Here is a 23,063-nt window from a genome sequence, read left to right on the forward strand (position 1 = left end):
AGCAGCATTCCAGCTATCTCTTAGTGAAATGCCCATTACGAGAATAAACACCATTTGGTTCTGTTTCTGAGTCTTTATTATTTACAAAACTTTACACTAGTCATTAATAAAGAAAAAACAAATAAAGAAACAAACACAATCTTTCTCTCTTTTTAGCCATCTGGCTAGAGACCTAATGCTGACTTATTCACATACTCATTTACACTGACCCAGATTTAGTTGATTGCATGCCCTGAGAAGGACACCTGTTGCTGGGGAAATTCCCTAGCAACTTGTTCAGGGCCATTTACAAGTTTCAAGTTTCAACAGCCCTCCTAACTTGAAATGCTGCCTTGAACACCTGGTAATTTTATTTTATTTTAATTTTACTCAGTAAGACACAATTCCATTGTCAGCATTTTAAATTTTACAGCAGTCAAAGGCTTTGTAAAAATGTCTGCCATCATAAACTCTGTGGATCAATACCTGAGCTTGATCCACCCTTTAAAAATGCAGTCTTTCATATGTGTATAGCATATATTTAAGTGTTCTGTTTTAGGTCTACATTTTTCTGATTTGGTCATACTTATACATGATTGACTATCCTCAAATACCATTGCAGCTTCTGGAAAATTTAAATATAGATAATTGAAAAGTTGCCTGTTAAGGAACCTGTTGCTGGGGAAATTTTCTGTTGCCTAGCAACTTGTTCAAGCCAATTAACAAGTTTTTTCTAGAATATTCTAACAGGGCAGTGGGTTATTTTATCCAGTCCCTCACCTTGTTTTCAGTAAGACATCATGGAGCAGGGGAAAGCAAGCTAAAGATTATAGCAAGCTAGGGTGGGCAGGACAATGGTAGCCCTCCATGTCAATCAGCCTACCTAAGCCAATCAAAACCATGTATTCTTCCTGGGATGTGGTGAGAAGCCTTTTTGGAGAGAAAAGTGTGACTCCACACAAGGTGAGGGTCCTGCCAGATGAGATGCTACAGGGGGTTGAAAGTGATCAAGGAGCCCAGCTGCAAGGCACCCAGGTGGAAGGGGCGGCCAAAGTGATCCAGTGTGGATGAGGGGCTGGGACTGCAAAGAGATACAGACAGTAGCTGAAGGCAAGGGGGAAGACAACGCCTTGGATAAGGGTGAGCTGGCTGGAGCCGAGGAGCTGCTTCTGACTGATTTCTCCATCCCCTGGGAGCCTGCTGTGGAAGAGCAGGTGCAGGAGGAAAGTGCCTCAGAGGAGTGTGAGCTGCAAGATGGACGTGAAGAGCTGCTCTCCATGTGTGCTAGCAGTGCAGGGGGAGATACAAGAGGTGCGTCTGCATTGGAAAGAGGAATCAGTGCCTCCAGAGATGCCAGAAGATGAGGCACAGCAGGAGGAATGTAAGGTGCATGTGAACATGCAGGAGGAGAAGCTGGCACCTGAGGAAATGGTGGTGGAGGAACACGAGCAAGAAGAGCTTGAGGCCCATGTGCATGCGCCAGAGAATCAGCAAGCACCTGCTCTGTTGGGTGAGATAAAACCTTCCAATCAGTTTGCCCCATGGGTGCCCCAAGATGGCCTTGCAGGGTGGGGACCAGCCCCTATACCCAGTGCAGCCCAGGGCCCCACAGGCTCACCTTCTGGTTCCATGAGTTTGGGAGGCAAGAGCTGGGCTTTGGGAAGGAGGCATGAAGCTCTGACAGAGTCCTCGAGTCCTCCCGCCTCCTTCCCAAAGCCTACTTAGTGCTTTCCCAGTTTTAGGAATAAGGGGGGGGGCTCTAGAGCCCTGCCAGAGCCATTGGGCAAGTGCTGGAGGGGGTTCCAAATTTTGGACTTGCACAGGGTGCCATAGTACCCAAGTGCTGTAGCACACGTCTTCCTGTGCAGCTCCAATCCGTCCTGTTCAGGAAGAGCTTCCTGAGCTCTTCTTGGGGGCCCTGGCTGTAAGCTAGCACAAGCCATGGCTGTGTTGAGGTTGTGGTTTGCTTGCAGGAATGAGTGTGGTCACAACGTATGATAAAACTCTAACGGAATGTACTGCATATGCTTATAAAATTAGAATATTTTGCAAGGCATGTTCTGCAATGAAGTGGTAAACAGTTAACTTGAATCAACAGCTACATGAATGAATGTGCACCTCCCTTGGCATGTAACCAGTTTCTGTTGTTCTGAACTGTTGGCCTTGATCCCAACACAGTGTTTCAGTGTGCTTATAAATATAGAAGAGGGCAGGCAGTAGGTGGTGGTGGTTGTGCTGTCTCTGCAGGTTGGGTCCAAAACTGTGGTTTCCTGAGAGCTCTTGGGGTCCCTGGCTGTAAGCTAGCACCAGCCATCGCTATGGTGAGGTTGTGGTTTGCTTTCAGGAATGAGTGTGGTCACAACTCATGATAAAATTCTAATGGAATGCCCTGCTAATAATAATAATAATGATAAATTATTTTATTTTATTTAATCCCCGCTCTTCCTGGTTTAAAAACCGGGCTCAGGGTGGCTAACAGCAAATATAAAACACTGATTAAAAACAGCATAAAATACAACATAAAATGCAGCATTAATGTCAATAAAGTTCAAGAATTCAGGGGTCATTTTTTTGGGGGGGGGGAGGGAACCCAGTATGTAGACATCAAATGATCACCAGGGTTAACTAGCCAAGTTGGTCCTACTAGGGCCAGCAAGGAGACAGGGAAGAATTTAAATGTGGGGTCCCAGAAAGGGTTTATTCATAGAAGAGGAAAGGGGGAAAGGGAATAGATGATCAGGCTAATTCAAATTGAAGGCCAGGCAGAATAACTCGTATCCTACAGGCCCTGCGGAGGGAGATCGAGTCCTGCAGGGCCCTAGTGTCGTGGGACAGAGCATTCCACCAGGTTGGAGCAGTCACTGAAAAAGCCCTGGCCCTGGTGGAGAATAGTCTGGCTTCCGTAGGGCCCGGGACCTTTAAGCTATTATTATTCATGGACCTTAGGGTCCTCCGCGGGACATACCAGGAGAGGCGGCCCTGTAAGTATGAGGGTCCTAGGCCGCATAGGGCTTAGAATATTTTGCAAGGCACGTTCTGCAATGAAGTGGTAGAAAGTTAACTTGGATCAACAGCTGCATGAATGGACATGCACCTCCTTTGGCACGTAACCAGTTTCTGTTGTTCTGAACTGTTGGCCTCAATCCCAACGCAGAGTTTAAATGTGCTTATAAATACAGTAAGATCAATGGGCTTTAAGATGGATTGTGGTTCCTGAATTTCCCATAGGTTATATTACTTTCCAGATTAGTTGTTGCCATGATTTAAAAAAGTTGTGCATCTTGGGTAATGACCAAGGATGATGGGAGTTGCAATTAAAAATAATTATTGAAGGCTGCTTCAGCCCATATTGCTGACATTCCCAGAGGCCTGAGCTGACATACAATGACCTCCTGCAGCAGCAGTCCAGGCTGCCTCAGCTTGCAGACACTGGTTCTTCACCTTTCACCTGCAATGCATTCAAAAGTATGGGCAGGTCCCCCAGGCACACAGAGGCTGTAGCAATGAAGCACAGCAGTTAAGCGATTATTGCAGTTCAGTACAGTTGTACCTTGACTCCTGAATGCCTTGAGAGTCAAACGTTCCAGCCTTCGAACGATCAAAAACTGAGTGTTCCAGTTTTCGAACTTTTTGGGGAAGCTAAGTGTCTGGTGCGGCTTCCGCTATAGTTTCTGGTGCGCCTGCGCCTTGTTTTCCAAATGTTTTGGAAATTGAATGGACTTCTGGAATGGATTCTGTTGGACTTCCGAGGTACAGCTGTAGTTGGAATTCTACCCCCTCTTAAGCTGATGGTGATGAGTATTAAGATTCTTCTATTTGACACGGGGAACGAAGGCTGAAAGCTAATGGCTTGGCATGATGGGGTAGCACTACCCTGACCTCTCAAGAGCAGAGTTGCTGCTGCTTACTGCAAGGGACAGTAAACTCTCCCCATCCCTGATTATGGGATGTGCTGGTTGGCACTACTTAGAGCTGGAGTCCAAAAACATCTGGAGAGTCACTGGTTCCCCATCCCTGATTTCATCTCTTTGTGGCCAAGGCAAAATCTGTACCAGATATCACTGTCGCCTACCTGATTAAGACCCAATATGCTTCTTTTCCCTATATAATGGATTATTACCACTCTAGAAAATGGAGTAGGCTGCTAGGCAGTCCTCATATGGTTCTGCTGCTTACAATCTTCCTCAAATGATAATCCAGCCTAAAACCATTTCTAATCTATGCAGTAATGAACAAAAGGCAAGCAAGATGATTCCTCTGACTCTTTACCAAGAGGACAGAGTTGCTGAACCTGTTCTGATCTGAAATATCAAAGCGCTAGTATCGATTTGCACTTACAGATAATTCTTCTACAAATATCAGCTAAGATACTAATCTTTACTCTTCAAAACAAGTGAAATTTAACCTGTTGGGTCTGAGCAGCCAGAGGCAAGATGAGTCCTTCATCTTTTTTGGGGGGGGTAACACCTATCCCTTATGAGATGAGATGATCAATCAAGACACACTCCCCAGACCCTCAGAATCTTTTTTTTTTTTTTGTAACACCTGGGATCCACTCTTCTCCTGTATGAGACGATTGATCGGGGGTTTCACTAGATGACCCTTGGGTCCCTTCCAACTCTAAGATTCTATGATTCTCTAAGATTCTATGAACCAACCCAGACCCACAGAAATGCCTAGAGTAACTGTATTGGTTAGAGACTTTAATATGCATCATAAACGTGTTTTAAATAGTGGTTCCAACTTTAAGGTGCTATTATGCTTTTCCCCAAGAAATGACAGACTAACTGCTATTGTTGTTGCTTATGGTATTTTAAGTAAAGTTTATTTCCTGTGGAAAAAGTAATAGAATATATTCTTTTTTAATAAAAGTGAAAACAAGAAGGAAATGTTCTGATTCAGAAAGCTACCTTCCCTCTCCTGTCTAAGAAGAGTTACTCATTAAGCCATCTCGCGTCTATCTCTTTGTGGGTGTGATGTACAACAATGTATGGATTGCATACTCCTGTTTCTCAGAGGAGCCCTAGCCTAGAGGAGAGGTGTGACTGCTCTCCTGGGATCAGATTTCTGTTCTCCCAACAGAAAACAGTTTGCTCTGACAAAGGAAGGCTTGAAAGGTTCCAAGATGCTGCTCCAGTTGCTCTCTATCCTCTGGGAGGCCTTGTCCCTGCAAATCGTTCTGGTGTTTCTGGCAACATTTCTGCTTCTTGCTGATTACAAGAAAAGGATTCGTCCAAGGGATTTCCCCCCAGGGCCCAGGCCTCTTCCCTTGCTGGGTAATATACCACATTTTGGAGCAAAGAACCCTCATTTGGCAGCACGGAAGGTAAGAATGAAGGAATGAACCAGATGATGAGAAAACAGGTAACATTGCAGTGGAAAGGAGCATAGAAACCTCACTGGAAAATGAGGCTTAGATGCCCTAGTCTAGCATCCTGATTCCAAGAGTAGCCAGCCAGAGGTCTCTGAGAAGCCCACAGCTGGGGCATGAAGGCAAATGCATCTCCTGTGGTTTGTTCCACCCAGATGTGTATGGCCTCTGAATCTGGGGGGTCTATTTTGCCTAACAGTCATTGGTAATAAACCTGTGTCCACACCTGCCATAAAAGGTAGGATGGTTGTTTGCATGATTCTATTTTGTTAGCAGGTTATTTCCACCACTTCTGCCTTTTACCTCTAGCTCTGGGCAGGGGAAAAAAAGTCCAGAGCTATGAGCCACATATTTGCATGAGTAAGGTAATGAGCTCTGTCCAGTTCCTTGGTCCAGAGGTCAGTTTGTTTTCCTTGTATTTGACCCTTAGGCTCAAGTAGATCATACAATGCCAAGCAGCTTCGCAGGTGCAGTGTGTGAGTTCAGGTGGGCTATGGGTCAGGGTGTCTCTTACCTCGCTCACGAACGCAATCCCAAACTTCAGGTCTAAATTAAGGAACAGCGTGTTTTTAAAGAAAATAGCAATAAGATAGAATGGAGAGATACTTCTAAGGAAAGCAAATATTAAGAAGCTTGCTATGGTTAATGTTAGCAGTGAATTCACGGAGGTGTGTTTGTCCTGTATTAGAAAGTGGTATTTTAGTGTTGCAACTCCAGCTCTCTAGAATCAGTTACCAACTGAAATCCAACAGCAGCCCAACATGTATTTAGATTCCTACAAGATAATTTTGTTTTGATTGTAAGCCAGTAATTATGTTATGAAATTGTTGTTTTATTTTTGAATTTGTATAGACAGCTTTAATGTTACGGGAGCTTGTGTTTGTGTGTCCTGTTCTGTTTTTGTCTCGTGCACTGTTTTGATGGATTAGCAAAAACCACGAGTGATGCCATGAAATCAGAATAATAGCATCCTTAAGCTTTCTTGTCCTGTTGCTTTATCTTCAGACCATGTATTTCCAGGGCCGCTAATGCGCTTGCCAGAATTTGTGGATTGCAACTCCCATCATCCCCCACCACTGCCCATTTTCACTGGGTTTCATGAGAGTTGTGGTCCAAAACACATTATCTATCTCTTGGAGTTGCTGACAGAGGGGTATAGGGTTGCTACCTGTCCTGTGTAATGCAAGATCATCCTGTATTTCAATGTAGAATGCGACGTCCTCAATACTGGACACAATGTGTCCTATATTTGCTGGACTCCCTCTCCCTGCCATGTTAGGGATCCTCTCCAAATGCTCACCCACACTTCTACGGGAAAGGCATTGCCAGCTGGGCTGGAGAAAAACGTCTTTCGCTTCTTTCCTTTCCTTTTTTCTCCTTGCTCCCTCTCTTCATTCCACCCCTGAGGAGGAGCAAGGCTTTCATGTAGCTGCTTCCAGTTCCCAGCCTAGGATCACTGAGCCCTATCTCCTAGAGAGCAACAGGTTCCAAGGCTCTAGGAACAAGTAGTTTTCTGTCAGTGTAGCCCAGAAACACCAGTTCTGAACATAGTTCTCTGCATGATATTTGAAAGAGGAGGGTGGGGGAGAGGTAGCTCCCCACAAGGCTTGCCCTTCGCCCCACCACCTAATATTCCCTCTCTTTCAGAAATTTAACATGTGGAACAAAGTCATCACCTCATCAGAATATGATCCTTTGTTTGTTTGTTTATTGCCCAGGCCTGCATCTGTTGCTGTGCACTACTGCATACATGTGAAAAGTCATGTATTTAAGATCTGGGAAGGAAAGCACAGACAGATTTACAAATTTCTGTGTATGTGTGTGTGTTCATGTGACAAATCCCAGAGGGGCCATAGTGTTTGGCTGCAATAGATTGTAATGAATTGCTTTGAAGTCATTTCAGCACTAGGTGAAAAAACAACAGCCCTCAATTCCTCCCTCATCCTCTCCTGTATTTTGCCAGAACCAAGGTAGTAACTCTAGAGGGCTACAGGGGGTACATATGTACAGGACTCCAAGCCAGCAGGGATCCCAAGCTGTCTTTTTGAAATAAATAATAATAATAAAAAAATTTATTTATATCCCGCCCTCCCCAGCCGAAGCCGGGCTCAGGGCGGCTAACAACAATAAAACAGTACAACAGTACAACACAACACAACACTCTAAAATCATTCATTATAGACTTCTGGGTTGGCGCCATCGTCTAATGGCGGATTCCCTCCGAGCTCCGGAGGGAATCTGCTCAACAGGGGTCGGGTTCTGCCGCCGCGGCGACGCGGGGACCCTTAGAAACCACAGGCGCTGAAGCCTGTGGACCTGGTGACTCGGTGGGCACCATTTGCGCGCCCCCCCGACCCGCAAAGAAGCCTTTTTAAAGGCTTCGGAACGGGGAACGGAGGGAGGTCTGGTGCTGAGAGTTCGACTGCTTCCCCTGCTGAGTGAAGCCGCATGCCATGGATGGAGAGCGCTAATTTCTTCTTTTGAACTTTTGGATCAAAAGTAACGACCCGTGAGTAACACGGTAATTGGACTTAAAAGGGAAAATTATTTCTGGGAATTCGGCAAGATCGGGTAAGGTGCTAAAAAGGAAGTCAACCTGCCCGCCTTGTAAACATCGTAAAGCAAGGATTTTATTACTAAGGTTGTGTGAATGTCTTTTTTTGTGTGTGTGGAAAAGTGCAATTAACTTTATATTGGGCCAATTTAAGTGACTGTGCTGGAGGATAAGAGAACGGAATTCACCCCTCCCCCAAAACCTGGGAGCGATCGGGGAGAGAGCCTGTGGAAGAGGTTTATAGATTTTGACAGCTGTCAAATTAGCTGTCAAAGTTGGAAAAAAAAAGGAGAACTGTGTCTTTGCTGTCTTTGCTGGTTACATCTGATACAATTTGGTAACAAATTGTTAAAAACAAAGAAGAAAAGGTTAATTTGTCATTAAGTAACTAGAATCCCTCTAGAGGGGGTTCAGGACATTACAAAAATGGCTGTAAGTGGAAAAATACTGGCTGAACTGGAAAAGACCTTCCGTCTTTTGGGAAATCTACAGAAGCAGACAAATGTTTTGACTATGAGTGTAATAACAATGAAGGGAACAGTAAACAAAATTGCTGAACCTGGAAAGGATATGATTCAAGCTCCTGCAGATGAACAGGGAAGTGTTGTTGCTGATACAAAAATCCTTATAGCCAAACAGGAGAAAGAGTCTGAGTCATTTGAGATGCCATTTAAAGAATATGAGAAAGAAGGAGGCGCTGGGATGTTGCAGATGGCTAAAGAGAGCCAGAGGCCTGTTAAGTTGGAAACAATTGAAAATAAGAACATGACAATGAAAGTTTGGCTGGAAGTGAAGAATGGAATCTGGAGAGATCTCCTCTTATGGGGATCTGAAGACATATGGAATATAAATATGGACAGTACAGAGTTTGGAGCCTTTGGGACATTTGAACTTATGAGAAGCAAGAAACAAGATTTTGGCTCCATTGTTAAATATGGAGGTCTGGCTGGAAGAAATATGGATTTTACTGGAACAGAGCCTCTTCGAGATTCGGAATTTAAAATAAAGGACTATCAAGAAAACCGGCAGAGAGAAATTGAGAGAGGGTTAAGTGCCTCGGATGTGAGATCGCCAGGCTGATTTTGGATGGACTGATGGACTTTGGTTGGGGATCGAAACCGGGAAAGGGGGTGGGAGGGCTTCGGGAATTTAAAGGGTGTAAAAATATTATTCTGTTTTAATTAAGTTGGCTTTTGCCACTAACATAAAAATGGGGAATTTGGGGAGAGATTTGGGGCCGACCTTAGCAAAAGATTATCAAAAATAAGTGTTTCGTGTATAAAGATTGGGATTTTTAAGTTTAAATAGGTTAATTAAATTGATGGAGGAATTTAGGGAAAGTATGTTAAGAATAAGTTTTGAAATATAAAGATAGAGGTTTAGAAGTTAAAATTTGTTTAAGATAATTGAATTAGAGGAAATAAGGTAGAGTGGGGGGGATAAAAATTGCTGAGCTAAAAATTGGAATTGGAATACAAGAAGGGCAGGTGTGGGGAAGTCAAGGAAATTGGGTATGGAATGTAATTACGGTAAACTTTTTAAACTGCTGTTTTTCTTTTTCTCTTCTTTTTTCTTTTTTTCTTTTTCTCTTTTCTGTTTTCCTTTGTATTCTTTTTTGAAAATTTTAATAAACATAATTAAAAAAAATAAATAAAATCATTCATTGTAAAATTAATTCAAAGCAAACCACTGGCAACCATTGGGACAGAGCTCCGTGAAGATTGCCGAAGGAGGGAGTCAGGCTGTGCCCTGGCCAAAGGCCTGGCGGAACAGCTTTGTCTTGCAGGCCCTGCAGAAAGATGTCAAGTCCCGCAGGGCCCTAGTCTCTTGTGACAGAGTGTTCCACCAGATCGGAGCCACAGCCGAAAAAGCCTTGGCTCTAGTTGAGGCCAGCCTAACCTCTCTGTGGCCTGGGACCTTCAGGATGTTTTTATTTGAAGACCGTAAGTTTCTCTGTGGGACATACCAGGAGAGGCGGTCCCGTAGGTACGAGGGTCCTAGGCCGTATAGGGCTTTAAAGGTTAAAACCAGCACCTTAAACTTGATCCTGTACTCCACCGGGAGCCAGTGCAGCTGGTATAGCACCGGGTGAATGTGATCTCGCAGCGAGGACCCTATAAGGAGTCTCGCTGCAGGATTCTGCACCTGCTGGAGTATCAAGGGCAGCCCCATGTAGAGCGAGTTACAATAATCCAATCTGGAGGTGACCGTCGCGTGGATCACAGTGGCTAGGTCAGGGCGAGAGAGGTAAGGAGCCAACTGCTTAGCTTGGCGGAGATGAAAAAATGCCGCCTTTGTTATAGCTGCAATCTGCGCCTCCATGGAAAGGGAGGTGTCGAAGATTACACCCAAACTCTTAATGGATGGTGCTGGCACTAATTGCGCCCCCGCAAGAGAAGGGAGTTGTCCCCCCCCCAATCCCATATCGTCCCGTCCCAGCCACAGGACCTCTGTCTTCGAAGGATTTAGCTTCAACAGGCTCCCACGTAACCATCCAGCCACAGCTTCCAAACATCTGGTCAGTGTGTCTGGGGACCGAGTCAGGATGACCATCCATCAGCAGATAGAGTTGGGTGTCATCAGCATATTGATGGCAACCCAGCCCAAAACTCCGGACAAGCTGGGCGAGGGGGCGCATAAAGATGTTGAAAAGCATTGGGGAGAGTATCGCACCCTGAGGTACTCCACACACCAAGGAGTGGCGCGATGACAATTCCCCCGCCAAGTGCTACCCTCTGTCCCCGACCAGAGAGAAACGAGCGCAGCCATTGAAGGACTGTGCCCTGGATCCCCACGTTGGCAAGGCAGTTCGTGATCGACCATGTCGAAAGCTGCTGACAGATCTAGAAGAATCAGCAGCCCCGACCCGCCTCGATCCAGCTGTCTACGAAGATCATCTGTTAGGGCAACCAGAGCTGTCTCGGTCCCATGACCAGCGCGGAAGCCGGACTGGAATGGATCCAGAGCCGATGTTTCATCCAGAAACCCACCAAGCTGTTCAGCAACCGCTCCAACCGCTCTCTCAATCACCTTACCCAGGAACAGAAGATTCGAAACCGGGTGGTAATTGGTTAGATCTAAAGGATCTAATGATGTTTTCTTTAAGAGCGGGCACACCACTGCCTCCTTCAGTTCCCCTGGGAATGTCCCCAGACATTTCTAAAGGAAATTATAAACAAAACAGTTTGAAGCTTCTTGTTGCTGCTGCTGGATGGATGGATGGAGGACACTTGAGTACGTAAAGCATTTTTCTTGTGTTTACATGATTTCCTCCACTCCCTTAGTGTGCTGCCTTTATAGAATAAAACACAACTGACTGGCTTGAAAAGGTTTTGCTCAGAATTAACTCCCTTGCAAAAAGAAGGGAGGAATATTGTGGTGCCCCACTCAATTCTCTATGTCCCATGTACTTTAGGATAAGGATTGTAGTTCTGTTCGCATGTTCTGTTGTACATTATCGTACCCTCCCCCTTTTATCTTTGCAACATTAGAGCATGATCCTGAGAAAGCCAAAGTTGCAGATTTGATCCCCATATGGAACAGCTGCATATACCTGCATTGCAGAGGGTTGGAATAGATGATCCTCAGGGTCCCTCCAACTCTACATTTCTTTGGTTCTATGATCTCTGTGTGGTAGGCTAGGCTAAATTAATATATGTGCAGAAGCAGCAGCTCTTGTCAATAGATTGCAGGCGGAGAATGGAAGGGGTCTGTCCATGCACAGTGAACTGGGCCCAGGAAACACTTTTGACATCTCTGCTGCCCCGATGTACGTATTTGATTGCAACCAAGTTTACTTGTTCCATACAGTATTGGCATTCTATAAACATCAGACAGGTAAATTAATATAGAATATCAATATAGATTATATAGAGATATTTTATCACCTCTTGCATTCTTCCTCTCCTTCCAGCTGGCAGAAAAATATGGCAATGTCTTCAGCATTCAGGTTGGGAAAATATGGATCGTGATTGTGAATGGATTGCATCTGGTGAAGGAAGCTCTTGTCCATCAGGGTGAAAACTTCCTAGATCGTCCAGTTGATCCTCTTTCCAAGGAAATCAGTAGGTCATTGGGTGAGTTACTTTAAATTACAGCCAATTGTTTAAATTTATTTATTTATTTCTAGCTCAGAAATACGCTTCTGTATCATCATTTGGTATAATCTCATCATTTCCTGGTGAAAGCTCCTATCTAATCAAAAAGGCAAAAATAAATAGAGAGAAAAACAGAATTATCATTAAATAATCAAGGCCATATAAACAGGTACCATTAATCCAGAAAAGGAATGCCAGAGTGGCCTAAAGGGCTTCAGTGTAGAAGGGACATTTGTAAAAAAAATATTGACTGCTTTACTTGTTCCTATACATTTACTCCATTTTGTGTATTTCTAAACATATGCTGCCTTTCTATCAGAGTTCCCAAAAACTTTCAAAGGACAGCATAAAGTTAGTACAGGGAGCCAGCAACATTATGTGGGGTGGGGTAGAATAAATAAGTAAGTTTGCCATTTCCACTTACCATTTATTCTTTTTTCCTCCACCTACACACCCAGTGGGCTTTCCTTGCTTACCAGGCTTGGGGGAGGTATCAGGGGGGCCCAAGGAAGCGCTTGGGGCTCCTTCCTACAGCCCAGTAGGTAGCCCCCAACTTTGTGGGGTGGTGTTGGCTCTTGGGATTCCTAGAATTTGCCTTTGCACACAGACCCCCAGAACCAAACTACCACATAATTGGTGGGCCAACTGTATTCCAAAACGCAACCCAAACAGTAAAAAAACAAAAACAAACCAACCCACAGACAATAATCAAACAGCAGCAGCAGCAGCAGAACTAACGGCAATCAAATAAAAACAACCAGCCTGCTTCAGTCTTTCCAAAGCAACACAAACAGGCAAGCAGAATAACCTAAAGCAAATAGCCCATGTTATAATTAAATGTTAAATGTTCTTACTTGCGATATGCACTTGTTATTTCTTCCCATCTAGGAGTGGTCTCCTCTAATGGTCTCACCTGGAAACAACAGCGAAAATTTGCCACATCAATGCTCAGAAACTTTGGTTTGGGTAAAAGGACTTTAGAAGAACGAATACAGGAAGAGAGCCAATACCTAAGGGAAGCTATTGAAGCTGAGAAAGGTGCAAAACAGTCAAAAAAGCCTATTTCCTATGAAAGGTTAAAAAATACATTGGTCATGGTATGAAGCTTTCAAGTGCTGCTTTGTGCAAATGCAACTCTGCTTTAGATGGGCATCAGTGTAAAACTCAGCCCAGGGGTATATCCATTGTGGGTCTTATTTCTCCCATAGCCACAAGCCTTGGATTCAAACAGAAATCAAACACTGTGCTCTGAAACTCTCCAGCTTGCTCATTTACTTCTAGGTCACATCCCTGCAAAGTCTCTCACTGCAGTCTGACGGAGGGGCCTTTCCCCCAAGTGATCACCTCATGAGGCAGCTAGCCTGCCTTATGTTTTAACGCTTGCTGCCTCCAGGGATTCAAGGGGGCTAGCACCCATAACCTCAAAACAACATAGATATAAAATCTCACAGAACAATGTGCTAGAAAGCTTATGCCTATAGCTGTGCAGTTTTCCTTAGCATGTTCCCCTAAGTATAAAATTCTTCCACTGTGCCATCTAGACATCCTCTAGCTGAAGAACATCTGCTGTGCCCCCCATACTCTGTCCAGACACACCAACTTCCACCACCTTCTGTTTTTGTTACATGGAAGCCATAAGCAGTCTTATTCCTTCTCCATTTCTCTCTCTCTCTCCAGGGCAGCCATTTGACCCTAAACTTCAGATTAATAATGCTGTTTCAAATATCATTTGTTCTGTCACTTTTGGTGACCGCTTTGATTACCATGACAGTAATTTCCAGAAGTTATTGCTCTTCCTTGATGAGATAATGTATCTTCAGGGATGTATGTGGACTCAGGTAGGTCTTCTGGTCCCAGGCACACTCCCACATTTTTGTTGACTGTTCATTGATTTGCTTTTGGCCCTCATGTTTCTTTATCTTCTTATTTCTTTTTTCCCTTTGTGCATCACACACCATCCCATATTCCCTTGACATCTTGTCTTGTCTTCACATCATCTATTAAAATACCAAAGGTAGGGCCTGTTTATAAACTGGATTTAAGATCCAGAGCATGTCTTGCAATGAACACAGTGATGCAATCCCAAAGGGCATACACGGCTTAATTCCACACTCCCCTCTTACCAATTAGAATCTGTGAAAGGCCCCCCATGCAGATAGGCATCACCAAATGAGAAAACTACATTGGCACCATTTTCCTGATATCATCAGCCAAGGTGCATGCATTTTTCAAACAGGTAGCTATCTTCATGGGAAGCCATTGCATGGATTGCTACCTCCTTTGATAGTAGCATGATCTGCAACTGTTATGAGAGGGCTTTCCCTACACAAATCTGATGCTAGTATTTGTTTCCTCAGCTGTACAATGCATTTCCCACTCTCATGAAGCACTTGCCAGGGCCCCATCAGACCGTTAAAAGAAACTGGGGAGAACTGAAATCCTTTGTGGGAGAAATCATTGAAAAACATGAAGCAGACCGGAACCCATCTGAACCCAGAGACTTCATAGATGCGTACCTGAATCAAATGGCCAGGGTAAGAAACAAAAAGTATAGTTTTTGTAGTAGCAGTAATAGAAAGCAGAGACAAAATCTAAAGGACCAGAACTTACCCTGTATTTTCCATTGGCTCTGTATGAAAGCAGCCAAAGAGGTGAGGGTGCATGTGTGTACAAGTGCATATACATGAATATGAAATAATGTATATCCAGGGGTGACCCATCACCACTTGTCCAGTGCCTGAAATCCACCAGATTCACAGGGCTGTTGACTTGGCAGTGCTAGATCCAGGACACTTGTCAGGAATATAGCTCATGAATCTCATTGTCATCACTTAATATATAGGACTGAAACTGGGATGGTGTTTTTAACGACAGATGAACCCTTTGGTGCATTTTCTTTGTTTTAAGGCGGATGCTGCTTCCAGTTTTCATAAAGACAACCTGCTACAATCAACACTGGATCTCTTTCTTACTGGAACAGAAACATCTTCTACAACCCTGCGCTGGGCCTTGCTTTACATGGCCATTTTCCCGGAAATTCAAGGTAGAGCCTTCATTTGCTTACTTGTCTTTGATTACTTTGGGTTTGGAGTAAATCTACTGCAATTAAGCAATGTAACCTATAGGCTATTAAGTTCAATTTGTTTTCCATGAGTATGACTAACATTGAATAGCACCAGTGCTTTGTTTCTAGGGGGAAAAAGGTGCCAGTACGCACCATGAAGTTGTTACAATAAGTGCCACCCTTTTAACATATCCGTTTAAAAGTTGCTGGTGGTTCGTACCATTGAGTACCCCCAGGAAACAAAAGCTGAATTCTACCGTTCCCTTTTTTGGATGAGCTCCCAATGCCATGTTGGTATGTTACTATGCCAGATACACAGATATAGGATGGGAGATATCTGGCTTGACAGCAGAACATGTGAAAAGGATCTGGGGGTCTTAGCATGAATCAACAGTGTGATGCAGTAGCAGCAAAAGAAAAAGAAAAAGAAACCCTAATGCAATTCTAGGTTGCATCAACAGCAGTATAAGATCAAGTGAAGTAATAGAGCCACTGTGTTCTGCCTTGGTCAGACCCCAACTGGACTACTGATTTCAGTTCTGGGCACCAAAGTTTGAGAAGGCTATTGATATGCTGGAATGTGTGTAGAGGAGGGTGAAACAGATGATTAAGTGTCTGGAACCAAGCCATCTGAGGAACGGTTGAGGGAGTTGGGTATGGGAGGACATATGATAGCCATCTTCTAATCTCTGAAGGACTGTTATGCGGAAGATGGAGCAAGTTTGTTTTCTGTTACTGCAGAGGGTAAGACCTGAACTAATGGATTCAAATATTAGGAGGAGCTTTCAGACAGTGGAATGGACCACCTCAGAAGGTGGTGGACTCTCTTGGATGACCATCTACCAAGGATTCTTTAGCTGTGATTCTTGTATTGTAGGGGTTGGAATACATGACCCTGGAGTCCCTTCCAATTCTACAATTCTATGATTCCATGAATCCTTGCCACTAGTCCAAGCTATAGGTTCAATAGTAACTAAAATAAGGTAATTTCATAGCAAAATGTAGAAATGTTTTTGTTCTCTTAGGGATTCAAAATTAGAATGGGAGCTAGGTTGTATGAATGATGTTCTGTGGTCTGCCTCAGGATATTTTCTGGGGTGATTCAAAAATGCAATAGGTCTAGTATTAATATGTTATTATGTAAACTGATTAATTAATTTTGTTGAATCAACTCAAGCAAATACAGAAAGGAGATACATAGGGTGGAATTCAACTTCAAATTATGATTCCATTTCCTCATCGCTAGTGTTGAATAATAGGTAGACATAGCAGACGACGCAGCAATTTCTCCAAAGCAGCTCTTTATTTGTAAGCTGGAACAGAACTGAGCAGCAAACAGCTCAGCCGGCCTGCTTTTACAGGCAGCCGGTTGTCAACATTGTAGCAACAACAACCCAGGGTTTCCTGCCTAAAGTAACTGACATGGACCTGAGTGAAAACTATATACAGTGGTACCTCGGGTTACATACGCTTCAGGTTACATACGCTTCAGGTTAAGGTTACAGACTCTGCTAGCCCAGAAATAGTACCTCAGGTTAAAAACTTTGCTTCAGGATGAGAACAGAAATTGTGCTCCGGCGGCGCGGCAGCAGCGGGAGGCCCCATTAGCTAAAGTAGTGCTTCAGGTTAAGAACAGTTTCAGGTTAAGTATGGACCTCCGGAACGAATTAAGTACTTAACCTGAGGTACCACTGTACACGATACTCCTGGTGGCCAGGGTGAGAACTTCAGTACATAACACCATTACTGTCTCCTCCCACTGTGTGATGCTCTGGGGTGTGTGTGTGGTTCTTGAACTACTAAAGATTAGGGGAAGTGGGAGGAGAGGGTGGGGAAATCCCATTGTGCTGGCATCTGCTGGCACAAACAGCTTAGTATACTTACTGTAAATGTGTGATAGTATTTGATGTTCAAATGCAAGAAATTCAAATGCGAACCATAGCATCCCTTACAAAAATGTCCTCAAGCTTTGTTTCCTGCATCATAATGTGATTTATGCCACATTGAAGCCAGTTAATATCATAGGTGTCTTTCACAACACTTCGTCTAGCAAGAAGTTGACTATAAAATGTACCTCTTTCAACATGACTTCTAAATGGAGATTGTTAACTCAGTTGCTAGCTGTTTTGCATTTGATCTGAATTGATTATATGAATGAGCTGATGTTCTTTTAACTGTTATATCATATGCATATATAATTAATAATATGTAACTGTTTTTGTATATGTTACTGCTTTATATACTTTAACTGTTTTTAATGTGTGATGTTTTGCTGTGGTTTTATAATTTGCTGGAAGCTGCCCAGAGTGGCTAGGGCAACCCAGTCAGATGGGCAGCATTTAAATAAAACTTCTATTATTATTTTTTATTATTATTTTATTTTATTTGGGCAGGATTCGCTGAAGGAGTCCTGTCAGCAGAAGCTGTGAGCATGGACTTTCACTTGTGCAAAAAGGCTTCCCTCCACTCCTCTCCCTGTACTTCTCTCTCACGCACCCTGAAATTGGTTCAAGGAGGTTGTGAGAGGTCACAGAACAGTGTGGAAGGGGAAGAGAGGGGAGGGGACTGTCTATCTGGCAAGCTGCAATAAACGGTGCAGTAAAAACAATTCTATTTACGCAGTAGATGGACCGTTCCAACTAGAAATCTTCAGCTCTCAGTTTTTGTCTGTTCTTCTTGTATTGAAGCTAATCTTCTTCATTTGCCGCCAGAGTCCAAGCGGAAATAGATTCTGTGATTGGCCAGTCTCGCCAGCCAGCGATAGGTGACAAGGACAGCATGCCCTATACCAATGCCGTTGTTCATGAAGTTCAAAGGATGAGCAGCATTGTGCCTTTGAATGTGCCCCGGATAACAACTAAGGACACAACACTGGCTGGGTTTCATGTGCCCAAAGTAAATGTTAAGGACATAAAGCTCTTCTTGTTTGTTTTTGCTCTTCCACTAAAGAGCACAAGCTTTTAATGTTTGATGTTTTATCGTGTTTTTAATATTCTGCTGGGAGCTGCCCAAATTGGCTAGGGAGACCCAGCCAGATGGGCAGGCTATAAGTAATAAATTATTTTATTTTATTTTATTTTATTTTATTTTATTTTATTTTATTTTATTTTATTTTATTTTATTTTATTTTATTTTATTTTATTTTATTTTATTTTATTTTATTTTATTTTATTTTTATTAGGCCAACATGGTGCCATCCAGATGTTGTTGGTCTCCAACTGCCATCAGTTCCTGCCAGCATGACCAACAGGCAGGGATGATGAGGCTGTATCCCCAAACATCTGGAGGCCACCATGTTGGTAACCTCTGGTCTAAATACAGAGTTGTACCAGTCTCAGTTTGAATGGGTAGCTAGTCTGTCAGAAATTAGCCAGTATCTGGTGTTGTTAACCTTGAATTTTAGTAGTTCAGCAGGCTTTGAATGTCTTTTAAAATCTATATTGGAACTGTGCTTTTGTGGGACTTCTTTGGATGAATTACTTAATAATGAAAAGTACATATTGCATTCAGAACATTTCCTTTCTCTGTCAGGAGATATACCGTAGGTTTAGTACTGCTGTAATTTCAAAGAGAATACTTGAAAGCGCCTTGCCATTTTTATCTACTTTCTTCTCTGCTTCTCCTTTGGCAGGGAACCATATTGCTCACCAATTTGACCTCTGTGCTGTTTGACAAGGATGAGTGGGAAACACCCAATGTGTTTAATCCTGGCCATTTCCTAGAGGATGGTCAGTTCCGGAAAAGGGAAGCATTCCTGCCATTCTCTGCAGGTAACAAAAGTTGAGGAGCTGCTCACCAGAGTTGCAACAGGGCCTATGCGACTTACTTACTGAGAGCTGGGTATATTACTAACTGTATTGTGCATTTAAGGGTCACCAACTTTTCTGGACCAGTGAGTACATTTGGCATTTAAGAAAGTGCTATGGGCACCAATCACAAAATGGCTGCGCTTTGGGGCTGTGGTGCAACACAAAAATAGTTTTGACATGGCTCCCCACTCCCACCCCAGCCAAGTGTGGATTTTTGAGGGGGTGTTTACTGAGATCTTTAATGAGTGCCATAGGTGGCTCAGACAGTCCTTGAGGGTTAGGGTGTATTGTTTACAGCAGCAGTCAGCAAGGTTAATCTTGCCTGGGCCAGAACGGTCCTGCAGAGATACCTCCGTGTGCTGGGGCATGGAGCACCTGCGATTTTCGGTGTCTACATCTGTGCAGGTGCAATTTTCGGCATCTGTTCATGGTGCCGCGGAAGCGAGTCCCTGCACAGTTCTGCTCTGGTTTACTGCAGTGTGCGAGCGGGCAGCTCAGTTCAGGGGTGGCTCGTGGGCCGGTCAAACGACCTCTGTGAGCCACTTCCGGCCCATGGGCCTTAGGTTGCTGACCCCTGGTTTACAGGGTTTCCCCTCAGGGAACATGAGAAACATTGTGTGTGCAAGCTTCCCTCTCCATGTTCACACAGTTGTTTTCTTCTCTGCACCCTGCTTCTCACCATGCAGCTCAGAAAGTAAGCCACTTGTGGGGGAAAGGGATCTGTTTCCCTGTGGGTGAATTGCTTTTGCCCTACCGTCCTCATCCTTTCAGCTTGCTGTCCTTCCCTCCTTCCAGCTCCTAGCATTGCTCTCCCCCCCCCCTTAACCTTACTCTCCGTCTCCTCTCCCAGCACCTCATGTTACCCTCACTGTGTTGTGTTGTGTATGTGTGACATTTTGTCTACATTGTGGTCTGGCCCTTCCCACTGCTTGGTCCCTCCAACAACTTGATTGATTGATTGATTGATTGATTGATTGATTGACTGACTGACTGACTGACTGACTTATTTTTTATTGCCTGTTCTAAGCTGAATGTTTTCACTTAGTCTAATGTGGCCCTTTCTCCAAAAAACAAAAGCACAAATTTCCATCCTGAGTTCCTAAAAATTGATGCAATTTCCTGAAACATTTGTAAGATCTTTTTGGGGAGGGTCAAAGTGAATGCAGAGTTTTGGGTTAAGCCAGTTAACTGGATATTAACTGAATGATAGTTGGTTTTTACGATGTTTTCTATAATCAAGCAGTATATACATTTTATGAAATAAATAAAATAAATAAATCTCCACATCTTTGAAATGTGAGAGGGAAGCTGCAAGGTTAGGGATGGACAGCTCTGCCAACTTTGGTTTCCTTCATTTTTCCAATCTTAAATTCAATTCTCCACATTTCAGCAGCAATCTGCAATAGAAAAGAAAACCCATTTAAGTGCATGTTTTTCTTATTGACATATTTTTAAAGCTCGCTGTGACTAATTTACACAATTTTGTAAAACAATTCCTCTAATATAATGAATCTTTGTATCTTCTTTTCTCTAATACAGTGGTGCCTCGCAAGACGAAATTAATCCGTTCCGCGAGTCTCTTCGTCTTGCGGTTTTTTCGTCTTGCGAAGCACGGCTATTAGCGGCTTAGCGGCTATTGGCGGCTTAGCAGCTTAGCGGCTATTAACGGCTTAGCGGCTTAGCGGCTATTAACGGCTTAGCGGCTTTAAGAAAAAGGAAACAAACTCGCAAGAACTCGCAAGACGTTTCGTCTTGCGAAGCAAGCCCATAGGGAAATTCATCTTGCGGAACGACTCAAAAAACGGAAAACTCTTTCGTCTAGCGAGTTTTTCGTCTTGCGAGGCATTCGTCTTGCGGAGCACCAGTGTATATGAAATTTTTTGGCGCTTTCCCTTTATAAGTCTTATTGTACACATGGGTTGGTTGGAGACTGCACTGTAAATATCAAAAAATGGCTGTTTTGTGTGTGTGTATATGCATGTCTGTATTCATATTTAGGAAGATTGCTATGAAGATGTAAACTCTACTAACATAGTCTCTCTCTCTCTCTCTCTCTCTCTCTCTCCCTCACCCCCCACCCCGTCTCTCCCTCCCTTTTAGGAAAGCGAGCTTGTCTTGGAGAGCAGTTGGCGAGGACTGAGCTTTTCCTTTTCTTCACTGCCCTACTTCAGAAGTTCACTTTCCAGGCTCCAAAAGGCGTGACATTAAGCCTTGACCATCGGTCAGGTCTTACATTATCCCCCCAGCCATACCGGATATGCGCAATCTCTCGCTGAGGGGACTCATTTTATGGCACTGCTCATTAAAAGAAGATGGTGAAGAATTTGGCCAGCACTGCCTCCTTAGTTTCTGTCCTTAGGGGGACAGCTCAATAGTCATAGCTCAATAGTAATGCATGTCCATTGTATTTAGAAGGCCTCAAGTTCAATCTGCATGACTGGTGTGTGGTTCTTCTCATAAATGATCTCAAGTATGTGACTTTTAAAATTGTCCTGGGGGGCACAGCTAGGGCAATGTCTTATAAACCAGCAAAGCCTTGTACCTGAACCACTTCAACATTCAAATGCCAGATCAATAACTTACTATTGAGAAAGGTTCAGATGTCTGGTAAATTGTAGACTTCGATATTCAAACTGTAGTTGGTCTACAGGTCATGGCAAATTTTAATTTGGTTCAAACAGTTAATTTAATGAAAAAGGCTTACTAAAAAGTTTTAGTAAGTTGGCAACACCAGTTCAGAAGCACTGTGTACTTGGGCCAATCTAGCAAGGGCCAATCTGTGTACTTGGCAATCTAGCAAGTTAATGTTTATTACAGACACCAGTGCTTATGACATAGGTGAATAGAGTGATTTTAAAAGGATTGCTAGCCTGGATCCTTGGGGTGTGTTTATTTATAACCCATCTTTTAAATGGTAGTCTGCCTTTGTAGGATAATTTCTTCATTCCAATTTTTATTCCCTTCTCTCAGGACTTGTCTTCACTAGTGATAAAATGTTCTAAATTGTGTAATACTTGATTTGGTAATAAAGCCTTGAACTTTCATTTTTGGGCTGGTTGATTACCCTGGTTGTTCTCCTTGCATTCCCCTTTGGCAAAGAAAAGATCCCATGCGGTGTGTCTCAGGCCTGATCAACCCTGGCAATATACAGCAAGACTGTTGTTTAAAGTTTCCATTCCAATTCTACCCCAAACTGAGTCTGTGACAATAGGCAGTATTTGCACTATATACATATACAGCAGTATCATACAGTTTTATACAGTCATAGAATCCTGTTAAGGGCATGGAGAGTTGTGAGGAAACCCTTGTAGGAGTACATCTAAGATATATGGGGTGGGATTCTGCTTGCACAAGAGGGCTCCCCCCCACTCTCCTCCAGGGGAACCCCCCTAAAAACTTGGCTCAGGTGAGAGTATGGGGTGAGGGGGTGGGAATCTATTTGTCTGGCAATCTGAAATACTTGCCCTGCTGGAGCTTTTGCACATTGTTGAATTCCTCCCCTAATGTAGAAGTAGCCCTAGAGGGAAGCAGCGAGAAGACACTCTGAAAGGTCAGTGACTAATTTGTAGAACTAGAGACCTTCCTTTCAAGGGTGACTTAAAGCCTTCTTTTCCTAAAAAGAACCTGAGTTGTGTCCATGTTGTGGTCAAGACAGTGGTGGACTTTGGGGTCTCAAATTTCAAGAGCAGCCTGTGCAATGCCAAAAATGGTCTCCCCCCCCCTTATCTCACTCCATTCTAAATCACAGTTGCAGCATCCCTGCCACTCTCCCCTAAATCTACATCTGCTCAGGGCCAGCTTGAGAGTCGAGAGCTTCTTTCTCTCGTTACCGTCAGCTTGTTCACTTCTGCATCTTCTTTTCCGGAAGGTGGAGTAAGATGGAAGGATATGAAGTGGACTAGGACCTGGGCAACAAGGATTCAACTTCTCACTCAGCCATGAAGCGCACTGGGTGACCTTGGGCCAGTCACTATCACGTGGCTTAACCGACCTCACGGGCTGCTTGTGATGATAAAATGAGGAAGAGGAGAACCATTAATGCCACCATAGGTGGAATATAATCGTAATAATTTAAAAGTAAATATAAAATAAAGAAATAAAATATCTCCAGCCATCCCACCCCACCCCACATCAGATTTTGGATTGTTGGGGGGGGGTTGTGTTTGTAGGAAACTGGCTTTAGAATTGG

General features: G+C 43.6%; 1 protein-coding gene across 1 annotated transcript; it reads left to right on the top strand.

Moving 5' to 3' along the window:
• The first annotated feature begins 4,590 nt into the window (after positions 1 to 4,590).
• Positions 4,591 to 21,918, top strand: LOC128415703 (cytochrome P450 2J4-like). The gene is made up of 10 exons (XM_053392289.1): positions 4,591 to 5,305; positions 11,818 to 11,980; positions 12,890 to 13,039; positions 13,679 to 13,839; positions 14,359 to 14,535; positions 14,909 to 15,044; positions 16,113 to 16,116; positions 17,777 to 17,960; positions 18,697 to 18,835; positions 20,975 to 21,918. Exons 1-10 carry the CDS (start codon positions 5,105 to 5,107, stop codon positions 21,148 to 21,150), a joined length of 1,491 nt encoding a protein of 496 aa, XP_053248264.1. The 5' UTR covers positions 4,591 to 5,104; the 3' UTR covers positions 21,151 to 21,918.
• The last annotated feature ends 1,145 nt before the right edge of the window (positions 21,919 to 23,063 follow it).

Source organism: Podarcis raffonei, chromosome 6 (genome assembly GCF_027172205.1).
Source record: "Podarcis raffonei isolate rPodRaf1 chromosome 6, rPodRaf1.pri, whole genome shotgun sequence".
Taxonomy (NCBI): Eukaryota; Metazoa; Chordata; class Lepidosauria; order Squamata; family Lacertidae; genus Podarcis; species Podarcis raffonei.